At 42.2% G+C, this 23,759-nt stretch overlaps 1 protein-coding gene across 5 annotated transcripts in view; it reads left to right on the top strand.

Annotated features, from left to right (window-relative positions):
• The window catches only part of LOC134349571 (glutamate receptor 4), a 244,598-nt gene that overhangs the window by 155,739 nt on the left and 65,100 nt on the right, over positions 1–23,759 (top strand). For all 5 annotated transcript variants that reach the window (XM_063054098.1, XM_063054099.1, XM_063054100.1 and 2 more), the window contains exon 9: positions 11,120–11,230. In XM_063054098.1, coding sequence (XP_062910168.1) covers positions 11,120–11,230 — 111 coding nt within the window. The remainder of the gene's footprint in view (positions 1–11,119; positions 11,231–23,759) is intronic.

Consider the following 23,759-nt stretch of genomic DNA (forward strand, 5'->3'; position numbering starts at 1 on the left):
AGTTAAATAAGTAGTGCAAAAATAGAAATTTAAAGAAGTAGTGAGGTAGTGAATGGAGGTATATGGTATATGGAGGAATTTAAGGTGGGGGATTATATGGGAGGCAGAGTTTGAGGGTTGGCACAACATTGTAGGCTAAAAGGCCTGTACTGTGCTGTGCTATTCTATGTTCTATGTTCTAATCTGCAAGGGTAAAAGGACCCTGATGGCAGTTATATACAGTTCTCTCAACAGTAGCTGGGATGTGGATCACAGATTACAACAGGAAATAAAAAAGGCATGTTAAAAAGGCAATGATATGATAGTCACAGGAGATTTTAACATACCGGTCGAATGGGAAAATCAGGTTGGAAATGGATCTCAAGAGAGTGAGTTTGTTGAATATCTATGAGATGGCTTTTTGGAGCAGTTTGTCTTTGAGCCGACTAGGGGATCAGCTATATTGGATTGGGTGTAATGTAATGAACCGGAGGTGATTAAGGAGCTTAAGGTAAAATAACCCTTAGAGGCAGTGATCACAATATGATTGAGTTCAACTTGAAATTTGATAGGGAGAAAGTAAAGTCTGACGTAGCAATATTTCAGTGGAGTAAGGGAAATTGCAGTGGTATGAGAGAGGAGTTGGCTGAAGTAAGTTGGAAGGAGCTGCTGGCAGGGATGACAGCAGAGCAACAATGCTGTGAATTTCTGGGAAAAATGAGGAAGGTGCAGGATAGATGTATTCCAAAAATAAAGAAATACTCAAATGGCAAAATAGTACAACTGTGGCTGACAAGGGAAGTCAAAACTAATGTAAAAGCAAATGAGAGGGCATACAACAAAGCAAAAATTAGTGGGAAGACAGAGGATTAAAATCCTACAGAAAGCAACTAAAAGAATCATTAGGAGGGAAAAGATGAAATATGAAAGTAAGCTAGCAAACAATATCAAAGTTGATAGTAAAAGCTTTTCCAAGTATGTAAAAAATATAAGAGAGATGAGAGTGGATACAGAACTGCTAGAAAATGAGGCCAGAGAAATAATAACGGGCATCAAGGAGATGGCAGATGAACTCAATGGGTATTTTACATCAGTCTTCACTGTGGAAGACGGTAGCAGTGTGCCAGATGTTGAAGGGTGTGAGGGAAGAGAAGTGAGTGCAGTTACTATTAGAAGGGAGAAGGTGCTCAAAAAGCTGAAAGACCTTAAGGTACATAAGTCACCCGGATCAGATGAACTGCACCCTAGGGTTCTGAAAGACGTAGCGGTAGAGATCGGGGAGGCATTAGTAATGATATTTCAAAAATCATTGGACTCTGGCATGGTGCCAGAGGACTGGAAAATTGTAAATGTCACTCCACTCTTTAAGAAAGAAGGAAGGCAGTGGAAAGGAACTGACAGACCAGTTAGCCTGACCTCAGTGGTTGGAAAGATGTTGGAGTCAATTGTTAAAGACAGGGTTATGGAGTACTTGGTGACGCAGGGCAAGATAAGACAAAGTCAGCATGGTTTCCTTGAGGGAAATGTGAACAGTTTTGGACTCCTTATCTAACAAAAGATGTGCTGACATTGGAGAGGGTTCAGAGAAGGTTCACAAGGATGATTCCAGAATGAGAGGAACGTTTGATAGCTCTGGGTTTGTACTCACTGAAATTTAGAAGGATGATGGGGATCTCAGTGAAGCCTTTCGAGTGTTGAAAGGCCTAGACAGAGTAGATGTGGAAAGGATGGTTCCCATAGTGGGGGAGTCTAGGACAAGTGGGCACAGCCTCAGGATAGAAGGGCATCCGTTTAAAATAGAGATGCAGAGAAATTTGTTTAGCCAGAGGGTGGTGAATTTGTGGAATTTCTTACCACAGGCAGCTGTGGAGGCCAGGTCATTGGGTGTATTTAAGGCAGAGTTTGATAGTTTCTTGTTTGGACATGACATCAAAGGTTACAGGGAGTAGGCCGGGGAGTGGGGCTGAGCAGTGGGAAAAAGGAATCAACCATGATTAAATGGTGGAACAGACTCGATGGGCCAAATTGCCTAATCCTGCTCCTGTGTCATATGATCTTATGAAGCTGAATGAATATACCACAGCTGTCACCAACTTCATCACGAACTGTGTGGATGAGTGTGTGCCTTTGAGAACATAGCAGACATGTCAAAACCAAAAGCTGTAGACAAGCCAGGAGATTCATAGTCTGCTGTGGGCTAGACATGTGCTATTCAAGACCAGTGATCCAGAACTATACAAAAGGTCCAGGAATTCCGATTGAAGTTAGAGACTGAATCAGATGCACATCCGTTCTGGCAGGGTTTGCAGGCCGTTACTTCCTACAAGGCGAAACCCAGCATCATGAATGGCTCAACACCTTTTATGCAGGCTTTGAAAGGGGAATAAAACTACAGTGGTGTGAATCCCTGCAGCATCTGGCGATCCTGTAACCTCTGTCTCGGAGGCTGACGTCAGAACATTTTTCAAGTGGGTGAACCTTTGCGAGGAGTCAGGCCCTGATGGTGTATCTGGTACGGCACTGAAAACCTGTGCCATCCAACTGGCAGGAGTGTTCAAGGACATCTTCGATCTCTCACTGCCGTAATCAGAGGTTCGACCTGCTTCAGAAGGGTGACAATCATACCAGTCCCTAAGAAGAACAGGGTGAGCTATCTCAATCACTACCACCCAGTTGCACTTACATCTATGATGAAGAACTGCTTTGCGAGGTTGGTTATGACCAGAATCAACTCCTGCCTGAGCGATGACTTGGACCCAGTGCAGTTTGCATATCGCCACTGTAGGTCTACAGCGGGTGCAATCTCACTGGCTCTCCACTCGGCCTTGGCTCATCTGGCAATAGCAATAGCTACATCAGGCTGCTGTTTGCTGATTCCAGCTCAGTGTCCAACACCATCATACCCTCAGTTCTAATCAACAAGCTCCAAACCCCGAGCCCCTGGACCTCCCTCTGCAACTGGACCCTTCACTTCCTCATCAGGAAACCACGCTTGGTGCAGATTGGAGATAACATCTCATCCTCACTGACAATTAACACAGGTGCACCTCAAGGATGCGTGCTTAGCCCACTGCTCTACTCTCTCTACACCCAGAGCGGTGTGGCTAGCCACAGCTCAATGCCATCTATAAATTTGCTGATGGCATAATGATTGCTGGCAGAACTTCGGATGGTGACAAGGAGGTGTACAGGAGTGAGATAGATCATCTGGTTGAGTTGGGTTGCAACAACAACTTGGCACTCAATGGCAGTAAGACCAAGGAATTGCTTGTAGACTTCAGGAAGAGGAAGTTGAGGGAACACACACCTGTCCTCATTGAGGAATCAGCAATAGGAAGGGAGAGCATTTTCAAGTTCCTGTATATCAGCACCTATGAAGATCTATCCTGGGCCTAACAGAATCAGATTTAATTTCTCCAGCATATGACGTGAAGTTGTTTTATCTTTATGGCAGCAGTACAATGAAATACATGATAAATAAATATAGAGGAAAAACTGAGTTACATGAAGTATATGTATGTCTATTAAGTTAAAGTAAGTAATGCAAAATAACAGAAATAAAAAGTAGTGAGGTAGTGTTCATGAGTTCAATGTTCATTTAGGAATCGGCTGGCAGAGGGAAAGAAGCTGTTCCGGAATTGCTGAGTGTGTGCCTTCAGGCTCCTGTACCTCCTACCTGATGGTAACAGTGAGCCCACTGCACAGGATTGGGAAAAGCTGCAGAAAGTTGTAAACTCAGCCATCTCCACCATGCGCACGAGCCTCCCCAATGCAGGACATCTTTAAAAGGCGCTGCCTCAAAAAGGCAGCATCCATTATTAGGAAGCCCCCATCATCCAGGACATGCCTTCTGATCATTGCTACGATCCGGGAGTAGGTACAGGAGCCCGAAGACAAACACTCGAAGTTTCAGGAGCAGATTCTTCCCCTCCGCCATTGATTGGACAATACTCTAGCTCACTGCTTCTTTCTTTTTTTCGCTCTCTGTTTGCACAACTTATTTTTATATATTTCTTCTTGTCATTTGTAGTTTTTCCATATTATTTTATATTGCGCTTTACTGTTGCCACAAAACAACAAATTTCAAGACACATGCCAGTGATAGTAAGCCTGATTCTGATTCAGAAATTTCATTGTATTTGTGAAAAAAAGAATACTGAAATAAACTTGAAATGGGATTGTCAATGACTTATTTCAAACAAAATGGGTATTTATTTATGGTTAATAGTTGATATTATAATCTTTTTGATCATTCGCTTAATCCGGCAGTGTTCCTACAGACTGGAGAGAGCTCATACAGTGTTAGGTAGAGGAATATGTTTTATTAATATGTAAGCAATGCTCCATAGGTTACAGAAATTTGAAATAAGACGGAACTCTGCAGATATTTCAGGTCAGATGATGGCGTGCGAGGACACAGCAGTCTCGCTAGAGTCCTGCCAAAGGTGTGATTGTTCGCCTTCTGCTTTTTTGTCGTGGTCACGTGACACTGTTGGGTATCAACGACAGCAGGTACTGCAGGTCTACCTCACTAGCAAGTTGCTTAATAGCAATGGAGCTGGAGCTGTTGCAGCCTGCTTCAGCCACCCTGTGGCGGTGTGCGGAGGCAGTGCGAGGTCCAGCAGATGGGGTTGATTGTCTTAGGCATTTTTGCTGTGATCTTAAGTCCCTGTTGAACATTGGTAATGTAGAACACCGCGAGTCTGATTCGCTGGTTCATTGGCGAGACCGACGGCAGGGGGGCTGCATGGCTGCCGTTGAGGTGTGGACCAGGCCCCTTTGCCCCAGAGGAACTCTGTTTCCTTTGCCTGTATTCATGTGTATAGTTGAATGACAATTAAATTTGAACTTGAACTTGGGCTTGATTTTGCAACTCGGATAGAATCAGAGGAGAGGAAGACAGAGTCGGTCAAATCGTGCTGGCTGTAGCTGGCCTTCAAAACACTCCCCTGCTAGTAAGTTGTGTGCCTGCAGAGTGACAGATGCCAGCACATCTGTCACTCTGCGCCATTGTTGGACTCCACATGAATGGCTGTATTGCCGGAATTACTCGGCATTACACAGGGGAAGCTGCATCTCTAATCCTGTGCCAGTCCGACCAGACGTGGGATTTTGAAGCCCCTCTGTTCCTCAATGGTGGTTCTCAACTGGAGATTAGGAAGGAAGGAATAGGTTCCCATTTAATTTTTAAAATTGCTTGCAGCCAATTCACTGGCTTTTAGATGTCTTTGATATCAGAGCTTGAGGTTCTAACACGTGGCCCACTCAGCACTGAGGCCTTCTGACCGGGAGGGTCACCTTGATCAGCCTTCACAGCTGTCGCACGTGGGCTGGCAGGGGTTGCTGCTGAGAAGTGTAGCTAGGAGGCAGATTCCAATGTGATCAGCCCAATGGTCCAGGTCAATAGAACTGGGAAAGATTCTGCAGCTAACAGAATATTATTAATTTCAGATTCACGAAAACATATGGTGATAGAACCATGGACAGCCATATCATTGATACAGGCCTTTCGGCCCACTGAGTCCATACCTACGTCAACCATTAAGGTCAGAGTGTGGAGGCCGAGGTGAGGAAGGGCCAGTTCAATTCACTGTTCTGCTCTGCGCTGAACTAAGGTTCTATGGACAGGACTGTCCTTGTGGACTTCAGAATGCTATTTACTGGCATTTATTGCATGCATGATTTGTGTTTTTTGACTCTCTGCATATTGAATTTTTGACTGTCTTTTTAATGTTTTTTTTGTGTTTCTTTGTATCATTGCTGCCTGTTAGGAGACGAATCTCATGAATGCACTTTGAACTTTGAAACACCTATTTAAAGCAATCTGACCCTGAACCATTTTTTTTTTACAAATTCTCAAAAGCTTCTACTCAGTTTACAAAACTCATCTAAAAGGAGGAAGCAATTTACAGTGGGCAATTGACCTGCCAAAGCCAAATACAAGAGATTCTGCAGATACTGGAAATCCAGAGCAATACACAGAGCATTGTGTGTTAACCCACCAAACAGGCATTTTTTGGGATGTGGGAGGACCCCGATGCAATTGAAGGAAGCCCACATGGTCACGGAAAGCATATACTCTCTGCGTCACTGCACTGCCCCGCTGATGCTGGGGTGAAGCAAGTGGTGAAGAAATGAATGGGGAGGGCACGGTGTCGTGTTGAAAAGCACACGAGGTTAAGTAACAAATGGAGGGACAATGGGTTCTGGTACCAGAACAAAAACTGAAGATGTATCTAAGACAAGTAGCAGATATAAACTGCAGCATTATTGCGAGACTGTTATCTGAAAAAGTGGAAGCATTTGTTCAGATTGGAAAGTCATCAAGTTCCGCTAATCTAGTTGTTGTAGGAGAAAGAATAAAGAGGGTTACTAGTAAACAGAGATGTGGATTGTGCTAATGTGGTAACAGGGAACCACAAAACCTAAAAGTAGGATCGTGGAATGCAGCTTTGATGACACCCAGGAACTTTATTAATTATGTTTCACCAGGCATCCGTTGCTGTAATAGAAACTTGGACTTTACATTAACTAAGTTAGACGTGTGGATAATCATTTTATTCCGTAATCAAGACTAGTTTGTTACTTAGTTAAGCCTTCCTATAACCACCATTCTGTAATCAATACCTAGTTTTACTGTTAATCAAGTTTCTGTGTAACCTTGTCTACTGAGAATGTAAAAGCTGCAGCAAATTCGCACTCAGGTAGATCAGCTTTGACTGGTCTAATGCGAACCAGATTTAATAAATCACCTATAGTTTTGAACTCCAGTTGGCCTTTCCACTGGCTCTTAGTTAAGGCCATCATCCCTACTGGGGCACAGGCTGCCAACAGCAGCTTGCCAGGGTCCACCATCCTGGTCCAGTCTTTCAGGTTGTCCCTAGGTATAGCCTCAAGGTCGCATGGCCAGATGTTCTCTGGCCAGCCTTTCTGCTGCTTTCTCTGGGGATTCGACATTAGCACTTGCCTAGTTTTACATTCCATGTTCCAATGGTGGTGATTCTGGATGATAGAAGAGGTTTGGCTTCCGCAGACTTGCAGCTTTGACCTCACTACTTCATACGCCTTCTGGGCGAAAATCCTTCCTTTCCCAGGGATGGATCTTCAGAGCACCTCATGGTGTTTCTGTAGCTCTGGGTTTTTACGAGCTGGTGGTGCTAGCCCCAAGTCCAACCCTCCTTCTTACCCAGCCTGGCTTGAGACCATCCATGCTGGAGTTCATTTGCTCCCACACTGGTTAAATATTCTGAGGAAATCATGAGATTGGTAGATATGCATGATGATTGTATTATATGTGCAAATTTGAAAAGTGCTCTTGCAAAGATGATGGGCAACTTAACATATTCAGGATTATTTCTGATTAGATAAGCATTTTTATGTTGGATACAGAATTCAATAAATGATAGTGTGTTTACATTAGGACAATATAAGGGAGTCTGCGAGTTTTATGAAAACTTTATCTGGGGACCTGCCTGCACCTTCATTGATAACACAAAATGTTTTGCAGGTGCAGACCATTAGATGAGAATAGCAGATTGGAAAGGCTTCTAAATACAATAAGGGATTTGACAAACATTCAGCTCATTTCTTTTTTTCTGAGCAAAGCACAGGCTAGTCATGCAAGATTATGTGCCGAGGGCTGTCGAGCAAGAGGAAGGCCTGGATATTATATTGCGTGAACCTCTTGGGACTGTTACAGAAGTTAATAAAGTGTTAGAACATATACGAACAAGAACAAGTGCAAAAGAGAACTCAGCAGTATTGTCTTTCTGTATAATACTGGCAACAACTCATTTAGGATGCTGCGTGCAGTTTTGATTCCCTCACATAGCTATTGACTTAAAAGGATTTGGAAAAGGTTCACAGATTGATACCTAGTTTCAAGGCCACTCGTTGCACAATGGATTTGCACAGTTGAGGCTTTTTTATTTCAAAAGCTCTGAACTCAAGGGAATTTGATTGATGACTTTAAAATACTGATTCAGTCTTGAGGTTACAGGTGACTTTGGTTTGATAAATTGGAGAGAATCAAGGAATATCTGTATCATAATAAGCAGCACAGATGTTGGGAAGTAGTTGTGATATTGATGTGTGCAGAAGGTGGAGATTTGCTGAACAGGAGCTACATTGAAAGGGAAGGAGTACTGCATCTCCCACTCCCTGCTGACACTTGGAACTTGTTTGATTGCCTTCAGGACCCAAGGGAGCATTCCCAGGATGTCTTCTTTCCTACTTGTTTATTTAGCTCTCTGCCCTTTTCTCTACTGGAGGGCCCTGCAGCTCAGACTGGAGCAGGTCTTGTTCTTCATCATCCTGCATCCTGAGTACACGTGGCTGGCTTGATGAATCCTCTCTTAACTTTCAGTCCATAGTCCATGAGTTTTCAGATGTTCCTGCGGCATGTATATTGGGGCAAAGACGGGTTTGTGGGAAGGATAACTGGACAAAGGTAGGGGTATTGGGGGAAACAGAAAAAGGATGAGAAGGGAAGACAGGTGTGGGGCAAGGGAAAGGAATCTGAATACCAGACGCATAGTTGACAAGGTCAGGATAAGATATAGAGAAGGGGAGGAAGAGGAAGGGAAAAGCTGATAAGGGCAGAAGCTGGTGGGATCTCCTTATCATTGCAATAAGCCTGTCTCTATTATGTTCGAAAAAGGAATAGCATCTCTGATTTGTAAGCTAAGTGCCAACTAGGTCTGCCCTGTACATACATGCCAGAGGAGTAGAACCATAAGAGTTTCAATGACTCGGTGGTTTAAAATGGAAGCTTAACACCTTCTAATAATTACTTCTCACTTATGATACCTTTTCTGTTTCTGCTAAATGATGGTGTTGTGAACTGTGGGCCTTGACTCTGTTACCACTAATAATAGCCAGCACGTCTTCCATGGGATTAGCTCACGGCAGCTGCATTTTTCTCTTCAGCTGTCTCTTGCTGCTTCCAGTTACCTGCCACCTTGTCTTTCAAGTTAACCTGAATGTGCTGATTGGTATGGTGCAATATGTTTGCATGGTGTGATTGTCATGTTTCCAAGCAGGGTATGTGAGATGGGAGATGGAGACTTGTAGCAAGGTTTTGTAAGTGTGGCAGAGCAAGTAGTTCAATATCTGGGCCGACATTTACGTGCCGGGCGGCACCTAATTAATTAGCTTGTTTATTTCGGCTTTTTTCTTAAAGATGTGCTGGGTGCGTCCCGGCCACCGCTGCACCCCTGCATGCTTTGTGGATTGGTATCGGTCGGCAGCCAAGAGGTTGGGAACCACTGCACTGCACAATCAAAAACACACCATTCCTACCGTGAAGCATGGTGGTGGCTGCATCATGCTGTGGGGATGCTTCACTGCAGGGGGCCCTGAAAGGCTTATGAAGTTAGAGGGTAAAATAAATACTGCAAAATACAGGGAAATCCTGGAGGAAAACCTGATGCAGTCTGCAACAGAACTGTGACTTAGGAGAAGATTTGTTTTCCAGTAAGACAATAACCCTAAGCATAAAGCCAAAGCTACACAGGAATGGCTTAAAAACAACAAGGTCAATGTCCTGGAGTGACCAAGTCAGAGTCCAGACCTCAATCCAACTGAGAATTTGTGGCTGAACTTGAAAAGGGCCGTTCATTCACGATCCCTATGCAATCTGACAGAGCTTGAGCAGTCTTGTAAAGAAGATGGGTGAAAAAATTGCAGTGTCCAGATATGCAAAGCTGATAGAGACCTATCCACACAGACTCAAGGCTGTAATTGCTGCCAAAGGTGCATCAACTAGATACTGATTTGAAGGAGGTGAATAATTATGTCATCAATTATTTTATTTAAAAATTGTAATAAATTTAGACCAATTTGTAGAAGTTTGTTTTCAGTTTGACACGAAAGAGTTTTTTCTGTTGATCAATGTCAAAAAAGCCAAATTAAATCCAATGTGATTCAATGTTGTAAAACAATAAACATAAAAACTTCCAAAGGGAGTGAATACTTTTTATAGGCACTATAAATCAAGCAGTGTGCAAAATGGTAACTGAAGATGTGACTTCTAACTTTGAGTATCTGTTAAAAAAAAATTAGTGAATCATCCATCACTCTGAACCAAGGTCCCTGGGGCTTGGTTCATGGTACTGACCACAAACCTTCTGTTAGTCCAGAGCAATTATACCATACTGAGCTGGAGGAACTCAGTGGATCAGACACCATCTGTAGAGGGAGATGGGCAGTCGATGATTTGGTTCAGACCCTTCATCAGGATCTCAACCTGAAACGTTAATTATCCATTGCCTCCTGTAGATGCTGCCTGACCTGCAGAGTTCATCTATCACTTTAGGTATTGCTCTAGATTACATATCTATGTTCTCTTTTGTCACCTGCAAGTCCAAAAGGGCTTACTGCAAATGGAGGTCATCTACTGCCTGCAGCACCTCACCCAGACCACCAGTGTAGCATGGAAAGATAGTTGACCCGGATGACCATACTGTAATTTAGGCCTCAAGTTGTCCCAAAGTGCTGTGCAGCCAGTGGAAAATCCTTGAAGTGTGTCACTGTTGCAGGAAGAGTAGCTTCCAAACAAATTCTGATAAGTAATGGCCTGATCACTAGGATAATACCCTTGTTCTTCATTGATATAATGATCTCGTGTGACATCGGAGAGGGTGCTTGGAGCCTTGCTTTACCTCCGACCTGAAAGGCGCCATGTCCAACCCTGCGGCGATCTCTCAGCGCTGCACTGTAAGCTCAGGGTTTGGTGCTGATGGACCCTTGTGCCTCAGTTCTGAGCACTGAGCCATCCACATCTCCATGGTGTGCAGGTCCAGGTCACCACCTGCATGACCGTCCACACATGCTGCCACCAGAATACACTCCTTTTTAAGAGCTGCATGAAAGTTTGTAGCAGAGTATCCCCCCGACAACAGATATCGATGGCCCATATGGTGTAGTGGTTATGGATTCTAGGAGGTTGGCAGCTGCCTAGGTTGGGTTGCATTTAATGGGTGCAGGCTGGCCTGCATAATGCCCCCTGCACCAGTGATTGACTGCCCCACTTCACCCCTTTCCCCTGTCCCGTGTGGCCTTTTATCAACATTAGCAGTTCCAGTGTCGTGTGGAGTGGTCTCTGGTATCATGTCATTTTTACCAACTTTCTTATTCATAGATCGGCTACTGGAATGATGCGGACAAACTCGTTCTAATTCAAAATGAGATGATGTTCCCAAATGATACCTCGGGCTTAGAAAACCGGACCGTTTACGTCACTACAATATTGGTAAGCCAGTGTCCCTGCCTCTTTCCTGATGCATTCTTATTATTTATTTGAGTGTTTACTAAATCAAAATGTGGCAGATATTAGAAGACTGGAATAAAACAGCAAAGGTTGCCCAGACTCTTTCCATTTCTGTGAAGAGAGATATAGGTTTCAGATAAATAATCTTGTAAAGGGTAAAGGTAGTTAATCTCTTCAAGTTGTCACCCCAGAGTGTTACAGAGAGTAAAATACTGAAGGTATTTAAAGGGAAATTTTTAAAAGTTTGGGGAAATTGAAGGCTGTGGGGAGCTGGCATAATAGAGAAGAGGAAGAGATTCTCTTGAATAGTGCAGTAGGTTTGAGGGGCAGAAGGGGCTATTCCTACACTTAACTATGTTCATGCCTCACTGCATGTATGGAGGGGTGAAATTGTTCATCCAACAGAATGGGAGTTCTTTGAAAAGGGCATCAATCTGAAACATATTTTGCTTGCACGGATGCAGTCAAACCTGTGGGAGAGCTTTCTTTTTGTCTTTAGTTCTTTTTTTCCTCAAAAACAAGGGGTTGTCATTAATTGTTTTAATTGTTCTTTCATAAATTCAGTATTTGTTTCTTCCTCCTTTGTTTTAACAGTGTGAGGTTGCAGTGTTCTGAGCTGCACGTATAGCCTTGACAATGTAGTACTATCGCAGGCCAATCTTAAACAGTTTTCACAACTAAAATATCATATCTTTATTTGATAGTCATTCTATTACCATCACCAATTCACTGCACTAAAGGTACTTAATCATGATAGAGATTTTACTAGTATCAATCAACGAAACTTTAACTCCATGGTTTAAATATATAGATAATCAAAGTTTGTTCTATTGATGGGAGATTACTACAAAGTTTCTTTTTCTTTATACAAGCAGTCAATACTGGTGACAACAACCACTGAGACCAGTGGGTAAAAGTTCAATCCTGCTTTAAGTTGCAGTGTTGAATTTGGCAAAATGTTCATTGGTAACATAGTAAATTAATTGGATTGCATATTCCAGTTTGAGTGTGACAGGGCTGGACAACAGATTACCACACGAAGGAAGTACTGACTGACAACCAGTTTATATGATGTGTGAGAGTGGCCTTTGAGCAAGTGTAACAAAAACCAATTTCCCTCGGGATCAATAAAGTATGACTATGACTATGACTATGAGCCAATGCTGCCAACAACAGAGGAGTGTGATTTTCACTCACTAACTGTACTGGAACAATTTTACCTACCAAAACAGGCATCGTATTGGTGGAGTCTAGGTAGTTAATTTCCTTAAAGAATCAGATGGGTAACTGGCTCTCATGTGTCGGGTCTCTATACTTGTACTATTTAAATGAGTATTTTATGTCTCAGATGTCTTCACTGATTGAATTTATAGGCTGTCGGCAGGGTTTCTTCAAGCTTGCTAAAGCCAGAAACTAAGGGAAGGCAGGTGATATCTCATTCAGCATTTGTTTGTCCAGCATGATTTAAAGACAAAACACGTGAGCAGGAGCAGGTCAGTCAGCCCTGGACCTGGACCCTGCTTCACAGGTGATCCACTCTCAAATTCAACACCGCTGTCCCAATCTGTCCATGTACACTTCAACTCGCTTGTGGTTTCATCTTCACCTTGAATATATTCGATGACCTCGCCTCTCTCTTGGGTGGGGAATTCCAAAGATTCAAGACCTTCTGAGAGAAGAAATGCGTCTTCATGGTGTCTGGAATGGTGTTTCCTTATTCTGAACCTGTACCCGCTAGTTCTAGATATTCCCACGAGGGGGGTCATCTGATCAGCATCAGATTACCTCACGTTCTTGTGAGTATTTTCCCAGGGAGCTCAATCTTCCTTTCACTCGATCTCAACCTAGTGAACCTTCTCTGTGCTGCCTGCAGTAGAAGCAAATCCTTCCTTCAATGTGGAAACCAAAGCAGCACATGGTGGGTCAGGTGCAGTTTCAACAGTGCCCTGTAATGCTGCATCAAAGTTTAATGATGCAACATTTATTTGTCGTGCACATCTTCTACCAAGAACCAACTAAAAGGTAACAGAATTTTAGAATGTGCAAATTAGGTTACGTTCTTCGATTGTGCAGGACCTCCAGACTCGTAGCATTTCCCGGATCTGTGACTGCTGACAAGTGGCTCCAATATTTTCTGTGTCCCCAGTAAACACTGGGTCCACATCTTTTTTTGTCTACCTGTGCCTAAAAGATACAAACAATATTTGTGGATGTGTTACAAGAGACAGGCAAATGACTTGCAGGTGAAGGATTGGGAATTACTGGTGCCAGGGTATGTCAGGGTCACTGGCTTCTCCTCGCTGGAGATCAGCAGCCAGAGCAGAGCAGAGCAGAGCAGGTTTTCTGCCTGAGTCTCAGGCAGGTGCAGCACGGATATGCTGGAACAAAGGCACTACCTGTGATTAGCTTTGAACCATATATTTTATTGAATAATGGGATGAAAGATTAATAAGCAGGGTGTCAAAAGCTGTGTGTGATGTTTCACAACATTAGGTTGACTCTCCGAGATCAAGGCTGACCTATTATTTTTGCAGGAGTGTTGCCTTTTAGTCAGGAGGCAACAGTAACTGTTCCCTTGACCTAGGATCTCTGCTGCAGGAGAAAAAACTTCACCATGATTGATGTCAGAGTGGTGTTGGGGGTGGGGTGGTCACCTTGGAGCAGATGTAAGCAATCCACTCAGTGTTGTTAATATTTATGGTGGCTGCAAGGACCCAAGGTCTAGTGACAGCAAACAAATCACATTGCTGCTGGTTGTTGGGGGCAGTCAGTTCCACTGCACTAACAGAGTGGCAAGCAGGCCAGCTGAACCATTAGTAAACAAGAAATATCCAAAGTCCAGATTGAACACTTAAAGATGCTAAGTTTCATGATGGTTTTAGCGTCTCAGTAAATGGAGTATCATGATACTACACCTGGTCCTAACCAGATTATCAGTTTAATCCAAAATAGATGTTTTTAAGTAAAAATCTCTGAATGTAATCTGCCAAAATAACACTGGTGCCTTGCTTTGACCACTGCCTGCTGCTATCTGCCTGTTCCCTTTGAAATCAGAATGATGGCACAGAAACAGAAGCTGATATGAAACTACCAAACCCAGAAGGCATGGAGCATCTGAAGATGGATTCTGCAGGTTGGAGGACTGTGAATACCATTTTTGATTCCAGATGCTTTGGTGAGAACCAGTCCAGGCATGTTCAAGGATTTCTAGAAGGCACGAGAGAGCCACAGGGAGGTGCCCCAGCTCCAGGAAGGAGTGCAGAATTTATTCTTTCAGAAGTTACTGTGACTGAAAGTTGAAGTACTGCAGGGGGTGAAGTTTAAACTGGAGATGCAGGGGGACGTCAACAATAGTACAGAAATAAATAGCAGAGTAGTTATGGAGACGTGTTGTTAAGACCTCAGACAAAGTCAGGAATCAGATGGTTGAGCAGAGTGGAATAATGTTCTGGGTTGCGTATATTTTAATGCAAAAATTATTGTAGGAAAGGCAGATGAGCTCAGGACATGGATCAACACATTGAATTATGACATTGTAGCCATTAGTAAAACTTGGTTGCAGGAGGGGCAGGACTGCCAAGTCAATATTCTGGGGTTCAGTTGTTTTAGGTACGACAGGGTGGGAGAGATTACAGGGGAAGAAGGGGCATTGCTAGTCAGGGAAAATGTTCAGTCAGGAGGACAGAATGGAGAACACCTCCGTTGAGGCTTTATGGGTAGAGCTGAGAAATAAGAAAGATATGACCACATTAATCCGACTATATTATAGACCATACAATAATCCACGGGGATTAAGGGGAACAAATTTCTAGAGAGCTCGCAGATTGTCGCAAGAAACATAAGGTCATGATAGTAGGTGATTTTAACTTTCCACGTATTGACTGGGACTCCCATACTGTAAATTGACTAGATGGGATAGGGTTTGTCAAATGTGTTCAGGAATGTTTCCTTAATCAATGCATAGATAATCCAATGAAACAGTGTGCGATACTTAATGTGCTATCAGGGAATGAGACAGGAGAGGTGGCAGAAATTTATGTAGGGGAACACTTGCATCTGTAATCATAATGCCATTAGTTTCAAAGTAAATATACAAAAGATACAATAAGTCTGGTCTGCGGGTTGAGATTCTAAATTAGAGAAAGGCCATTTTTGATGGTATCATAAAGAATCTGGCAAGTGTGGATTGTTTTCTGGCAAAGGTGTAGTTGGTAAGTGGGAGGCCTTCAAAAGTGAAATTATGGGATTACAAAGCTTGTATGTGCCTATCAGAATAACAGGTAACGATAACAGGTTTAGGGAAACTTGTTTTTCAAGAGATGTTAAGGCTCTGGGTAAGAGGGAAAAAAAGCAGGTGCATAGCAGGTAGAGACAGGAAGGAACAAATGAAGTACTTGAGGAAAGTAGAAATGTAAGAAAACACTTGAAGGAATCAAGGGTGTTAAAAGGAAGCATGAAGTTGCCCTAGGAGACAAGGTGAACGAGAATCCTGAGTGATTCTACAGATACGTTAAGAGCAAAGGGATTGCAAGGGACAAGGTTGGTCCTCTGGAAGACCAGAATGGTAATCTATGCGTGAAGCCAAAAGAGATAGGGAGACATTAAATGGATTTTTTGCATCTATATTTACTTGGAATACAGAGACAAATTCTGAAGGAGTGAGGCAAAGCCACAGTGAAGTCATCGACTCTCTATAGATTAAAGAGGAGGAGATGTTTGCTGTCTTGAGGCAAATTATGGCAGACAAATCTCCAGGGCCTGACAAGGTATTCCCTTGGACCATGTGGGAGGCAGATGTGGAAGTTGCAGGGGCCCTAGCAGAGATATAAAACAACACACATCAAAGTTGCTGGTGAACGCAGCAGGCCAGGCCGCATCTCTAGGAAGAGGTACAGTCGACGTTTCAGGCCGAGACCCTTCGTCAGGACTAACTGAAGGAAGAGTTAGTAAGAGATTTGAGAGCTCCCTACGCGACTCCCTTGTCCATTCGTCCCCCCAATCCCTCCCCACTGATCTCCCTCCTGGCACTTATCCTTGTAAGCGGAACAAGTGCTACACATGCCCTTACACTTCCTCCCTTACTACCATTCAGGGCCCCAAACAGTCCTTCCAGGTGAGGCGACACTTCACCTGTGAGTCGGCTGGGGTGATATACTGCGTTCAGTGCTCCCGATGTGGCCTTTTATATATTGGCGAGACCCGACGCAGACTGGGAGACCGCTTTGCTGAACACCTACGCTCTGTCCGCCAGAGAAAACAGGATCTCCCAATGGCCACTCATTTTAATTCCACATCCCATTCCCATTCTGATATGTCTATGCACGGCCTCTACTGTAAAGATGAAGCCACACTCAGGTTGGAGGAACAACACCTTATATTCCATCTGGGTAACCTCCAACCTGATGGCATGAACATCGACTTCTCTAACTTCCGCTAATGCCCCACCTCCCCCTCGTACCCCATCTGTTATTTATTTTTATACACACATTCTTTCTCTCACTCTCCTTTTTCTCCCTCTGTCCCTCTGAATATACCCCTTGCCCATCCTCTGGGTTCCCCCCCCCTTTGTCTTTCTTCCCGGACCTCCTGTCCCATGGTCCTCTCATATCCCTTTTGCCAATCACCTAACCAGCTCTTGGCTCCATCCCTCCCCCTCCTGTCTTCTCCTATCATTTCGGATCTCCCCCTCCCCCTCCAACTTTCAAATCTCTTACTAAGTCTTCCTTCAGTTAGTCCCGACGAAGGGTCTCAGCCTGACACGTCGACTGTACCTCTTCCTAGAGATGCTGCCCGGCCTGCTGCATTCACCAGCAACTTTGATGTGTGTTGCTTGAATTTCCAGCATCTGCAGAATTCCTGTTGTTTGAGAGATATAAAACATCCTTAGCCATAGGTGAAATACTGGAAGTTTGGAGGATAGCTAATGTTGTCCCATTGTTTAAGAAAGGCTCTAAAAATAAACCAAGAAGTTATAGGCTGATGAGCCTGACATCAGTAGTGGAAAAGTTATTGAAAGATAATGTAACTGATCGGTTATGTGAGTATTTGGATGGACAGGGACCGGTTAGGGATAGTCATCGTGACTTTGTGCATGGTAGGTTGAGACTAATCCAGCTTGTTTTTCAAAGAAGTTATCAGGAAGGTTCATGAAGGCACGTTGTCCACATGGACTTCAGCAAGGCAGTTGACAAGGTCCCCACATGAGAGTTTGTCAAGAAGGTTTCGTCACTTGGCATCCAAGATGAGGTAGTAAATTGGATTAGGTATTGGCTTGTTGGGAGAATCCAGAGAGCGGTAGTAGATGGTTACCTCTCTGACTGGAGACTTGTGACTGGTGGAGTGCCGCAGGGATCAGTGTTGGGTCCATCGTTGTTTATCATCTATATCAATGATCAGGATCATAAGTAATCAACTGGATCTGCAAATATGGGGTTGACACCAACATTGGGGGTGTAATGAACACCAAGGAAGACTATCAAAGCTTACAGCAAGATCTGGTCCAGCTGGAAAAATGTGCTGAAAAATGGCAAGTGGAATTTAATGCAGACCAGTGTGAGGTGCTGCTCTTTGGGAGGGCCAATTGTTCAGTCTTACACAATGAAGGATAGGGCATTGAGGAGTACGGTAAAATAGAGGGCTCTGGGACTACAGGTCCATCACTCATTGAAAGTGGTGTCAGAGTTAGATAGGGTCATAAAGAAAGCTCTTGGCACATTGGCCTTCATAGGTCAAAGTATTAAATATCGGAGTTGGGATATTATGTTGAAGTTGTAAGACATTGGTAAGTCCTAATTTGGGTGTTATGTGCAGTTTTGGTCACCTACTGGCAGAAAGATGTAAATAAGATTGAAAGAGTGCAGAGAAAAGTTACTAACTTGTTGCTGGGGCTGGACGACCTAAGTTATAAGGAAAGATAGAATAAGTTAGAGCTTTATTCCATGGAATGTAGAAGATTGAGAGGAAATTTGATAGAGGTATACAAAGTAATGAGGGATATCGATAGGATAAATGGAAGGAGGCTTTTTCTACTGAGATTGTGTGAGACTACAACTAGAAGGTATGGGTTAAGGGGGAAAGGTGAAAAGTTTAAGAGGAGCATGGGGAAATTTCTTCACTCAGAGGGTGGTGAGAGTGTGAAACAAGCTGTCAGTGCAAGTGGTGGATACAATTATGGTTTCAATGTTTAAGAGAAGTTTGGATAGGTACGTGGATGGGAACAGTATGCATGGTTATAGTCCAGGTGCAGGTTGATGGGACTAGGCAGCGTAAATGGTTTGATATGGACTAGATGGGCTGAAGGGCCTTTGTGTACGGTTTTCTATGACTCTAAGAGGAGCTCCAAGAATTAAAGACCCAACAAGACCTGCTGCAGAATCCTCCACCGTCGAGACATGCTTGCACTTTTTCTTCAGTTCAGTGCGAAAAGTCTCTGGTCAGCAGCCTTAAGGAAGTGCATGGATCAGTAAGATCCTCACAGCTTGACGTTTTAAAGATCCGCAATTCCATCTATGTTGATTTCCAAGATGTAAGAGTGACAGTGTTGTATGGAATTTTTTTTTGCTGAAGCCATCAAGACACAAATGTGAACAAACATGGTCATCAACGCAGGTAACAGAGGCACTTTGCACAAATCCTTTCAGCATTGCTGCCTCTGCTTGGACTCGCCTCTGGTCTGCAGATTGATAGGTAGCTGTAATTATTCTGAATTGGCCTCTGAGGATAAAGCGACTGCAGCAAAAGCAAGACCATGTTCATTGGCAGCTGGCCTAACTGGCCTGGCTGGGCCCTTATGCCCTTCTCCACAGGTCTAACTTTCTGAAGGTGCTGGGAAGCAGGTTTGAAGAAGCTGGGCCATGCACCAAAAGCTGGGTGGAGAGCTGGAAAAGTCAAAGAGAAAACTGGTCAGTCATGGGAGAGAAGCTGGCCGTCAGGTGTGAACTGTTGTCAATGTTTCTGTGCCGGACGCAGATGTGGCCCACATACCATAACAACACCACAAGTATTCTCCAGTGATGGTTTCATCTGGAGCTCAAAAATGGAGGGAGACTGCATAAACCACCAGAAAGATGTACCCCGTGTGACCCTCATTTGAATGGTTGTCTTTCTGTCTGGCTGCATCGAGTACCTAACATCAATACTTATTGAGATTCTGTCTGTTGCCAGTGTTGGACAGGATTCATCTGGCCATGCTGCCATGGAACAATCCATTTAGTTGGACTACGCCTCACCATCAGAAGAATATGTTAGAGTATAAATCAGTCAAGCCATGGTCAGCACAAAATGTCACCACAGCCTTGTAGGAATCCAAACAGACCACTAAATGATGTGACAGAATTGCCTGATTAATAAGGGTGTCAAAGTTATGGGGAGAAGGCAGGAGCATGGGGTTGAGGGGGATAATAAATCAGCCATGATAGAATAGTGAAACACTCAGTGGGCTGATTGGCCCCATTCTGCTCCCATGTCTTGGTCCTGGTCTTGCTCCTCGTTTTATCACCAAGGCTTTCAATAGGCACAAAGACCTTGCCTCGTTAGCAGTGAGAAAGACCACTCCTGTCAGAATTTCCATGTGTGATTGGCACATTGGCCACACCACACACTGCCTTAGAGAAACCATCACTTACTTTTAAAACAACACACATAAAAGTTGCTGGTGAACTTACTTTTAAAATGTGCCTTTGCCAGGAAGGTTTGGCACTAGATGCAGAGTATTTGTAAATGTTTGTCCCAAACAGCAACATAACATAGGGCTGTGTGCTGTGCGGACTGGGGGACACACTCAGACAGATATCAATGGTTCACCAACACCGTAAATAGCAACCTCTGTTCCTACCAAGACTCACTGGTATTCCAGAGAATAATCAGGGACTGCAGACTGACAGACGCAAAGGACCTGCACAAGGTGGTAAGAGAAGCACTGAAGCTGAGCACAGTTTATGAGCCTGCTAACTCTGCATACCAATCTGTGTTAAAACTCCATGCAAGGATTGCTTGTATGTGAATGATAACGGATGTGCTAATGTTACATAATGGGGTAATGTAGCTTATGATGAAAACATTGACATTCATATTGTTACATAAATTTTGTATTTTTATGAATAAAATTTATTTTTATATCATATAAAATGCCAAAAGGACATTCACTTTCCCTTACCTGGTTCTGGGAACAGACTTACTCATATAACCAGTCAGAGGTGTCATTATCTATAAAGGCATTTGCTCCACCGTAACTTAATCCAACCTGCCACTTATAGGTGAAGTGGTGCCCCACTGCTCCTCTACATTGCTTTTTGAAGCCCACATGGAATGTCAGTAAAAATGAGCAGCAGTTTGTCTGGCAGGACCAGTATTCTGAAATTGGATGTATAATTTGCTGAATGCAGGAAAGAGCTGATTTCATTGTTGACCCTGTGTATGTTACAGGGATGGCTAGGCACTGACACTGGATTAATTATCTGCATTCCCAACTCTGCTTACTTCAAGTATTTCTAGCTTGGAACAGAGTATTCAAAATCTTAAAAGGAAATTAATGCAAGTAAAACGGACTCACTTACCAAGAGGGATCATATCCTTTTAAGATCAGGATTTGGAAAGAGTCAAAATCTAATTGCTTAAGGGAAGGTTTGGAATAAATTGCTTTGATTTAAAAAGCCCCTGGCTTGTTACAGATTTACAGAAATAGAATAGTTAATTACATTCATCTGAACGCTGACCGCCTAACAACCTCTTTATGTCATGTGTGTGAGGAGATCAGCAGTGCTCAGTCTCGTGTGACAACTGGAAACTTATTGAAGACTTGCAAGTGTAAATCTATGTAATGAATGAAGATTGCTTCTGAAGAGTTCTCATAATAGAACCATAGGGATGATACAAGGAAAAAGCTGTGAATGATGGAAATGTGAAATAACAACATAAACCATTGGAAGCCGAGTCCATCAAAGATATAAAAAGTAATGGATAATATAGCAGGGACCTTTCTTTTTGGTTTGGGTTACTTTTTCCTCTTAGCAACTTCTTTCCTATGGACTGTAGGAATGCTTTATCATGAAAATCATTCACTTTCCAACACACTTGCATCACTTTGCTTTTAAGGTCTGCTTTCAATCCAAAGAAGCGAGACTAGGACTGGTCCTCATTATAGGACTAAGAACATCGCGTAATGAATTCTGTAGAATGGGAAGCTGATGACTACTTCCATTCCAATGTGTTGTACAATGGAATGTATCTGAGATATTTCTGTAAGCATAATAGTTACCCACAAAAGCTTCCAGTTTTGCTCCTTTTCATGAAACTTGAATTTCAAAGTACCCAATGGCCACAGTGGCATCCCTCTAATCAAGAAGTACTGTAGCAGATTTCCATAGCTGTGTTAACACAAGCCCGCTGGATTGGACACAAGGGAGGAGTCAAATGGTATAGGTAAGTCCCATTTGTACAGAAACTTAAAGATTGTGTCAGAAAAAAAGAGAGCCAGATTCATAGAAAAAATAACATTCTTAATCTCATCCATTGTAATGGAAGTATCTAATAAAGAAGACATATCCTGTGAAATCAGAGGGAAGTCTAACTTATCTAAAAAATCATTCATATATTTAGAATCTCGAGGAGACTCTGATTGATATAAAGAAGAATAAAAATCACAAAAGGTTTGATTAATCCCCACATGATCCAATATCAATCGATCATTTTGGTTATAAATCTGATTGATTTGAGATTTAACATAATTAGATTTCAATTGATTAGCCAGCAGCTTGCCAATTTTATCACTGTGAACATAAAAATCACTTCTTGTTTTCTTTAATTGGTTTACAATCTCTTTCGTGGTACTCGACAAGGCTGTCCTCTTAGTCCCCTATTATTTGATATTGCATTAGAACCTCTTGCAATTGCTATTCGAGAATCTTCAAATATTACTGGGATAACTCGGGGATTAAAGTCCCATAAATTATCACTCTATGCTGATGATTTACTTTTATATATTTCTAATCCTGAGAGATCCATTCCTGCTGTTTTAGAGTTATTAGCACAATTTGGTCTTTTCTCAGGTTATAAATTAAATCTTAGTAAGAGTGAACTTTTTCCGATTAATAAACATCTTCCCTTATATTATAAATTTCCATTTAAATTGATTAATAATTACTTTTCATATCTTGGGATTAAAATTACTTGTAAACATAAAGATTTATTTAAGACTAACTTTTTACCATTAATAGACCATATTACTCAACTTTCATCTAAATGGTTTCCCTTATATTTAACTTTGATTGGTCGTATTAATGCAGTTAAGATGTTTTTTTTGCCAAAATTTTTATATGTGTTTCAGGCATTACCAATTTTCGTTCCTAAATCTTTTTTTTGATAAAGTTGACTCTAAAATTTCTTCATTTATTTGGCAGAATAAGAATCCGAGACTGGGTAAAATACATTTACAGAAAGCTAAGAGAGATGGAGGTTTAGCATTACCTAACTTTAGATTTTATTATTGGGCTATTAATATTCGACATATGAAATTTTGGTTACTTGACCGGGACATACTATCTATTCCTAAATGGGTAGCATTGGAATTACAATCTGTTCAGGGTTATACACTTGGTTCTATTTTAGGTTCCTCTCTTCCTTTTGATTCGAAACGTCTTAAGCAGGTCTCTAACCCGATAGTTAAATATGCTTTGCGCATTTGGTTTCAATTCAGAAAATTTTTTGATCTTAATCAATTCGGGTTAGCGATTCCTATTTTAGGTAACATATTTTTTCCTCCCTCTTTTACGGATCGCGCTTTTCAAACTTGGAAGACTAAGGGTATTTTACGGTTTTTGGATTTATTTTTAGATGGTTCCCTTATGTCTTTTGAACAATTATCTAATAAATATAACTTATCAAGAATACATTTTTTTAGATATTTACAAGTTAGAAATTTCCTAAGTACTATACTTTCTTCCTTTCCAATGCTTCCTCCTATATATATTTTAGATTCGATAATTAACCTTAATCCATGTCAGAAAGGTGCATCGGCTATGATTTATAATATTATTATGAAACTTAGGAAAGCTCCATTTGATAAGATTAGGGTAGATTGGGAACAGGAATTGGGGCTTACCATTTCTGTGGATGATTGGGGGCAGATTTTACAATTAGTTAATACTTCCTCTATTTGTGCTAAACATTCCCTAATTCAATTTAAAGTGGTTCATAGAGCACATATGTCCAAAGATAAGTTAGCGCGTTTTTACTCGCATATTAATCCTTTCTGTGATAGATGTTCGGGGCAGATAGCCTCTTTAACTCATATGTTTTGGTCTTGCCCTACTTTGGAAACTTTTTGGAGAGATATTTTCAATATTATTTCTAAGGTATTAAATATAGATATCTCTCCTCACCCTATTACTGCTATCTTTGGACTACCTAAAATTTCTAGTAATCTTTCCCCTTCAGCCCGTAGAATGATTGCATTTCTTACTTTAATGGCGAAAAGATGTATTTTACAACATTGGAAAGAGCTTAATGCTCCAAC

Source organism: Mobula hypostoma, chromosome 7 (assembly GCF_963921235.1).
Source record: "Mobula hypostoma chromosome 7, sMobHyp1.1, whole genome shotgun sequence".
NCBI lineage: Eukaryota > Metazoa > Chordata > Chondrichthyes > Myliobatiformes > Myliobatidae > Mobula > Mobula hypostoma.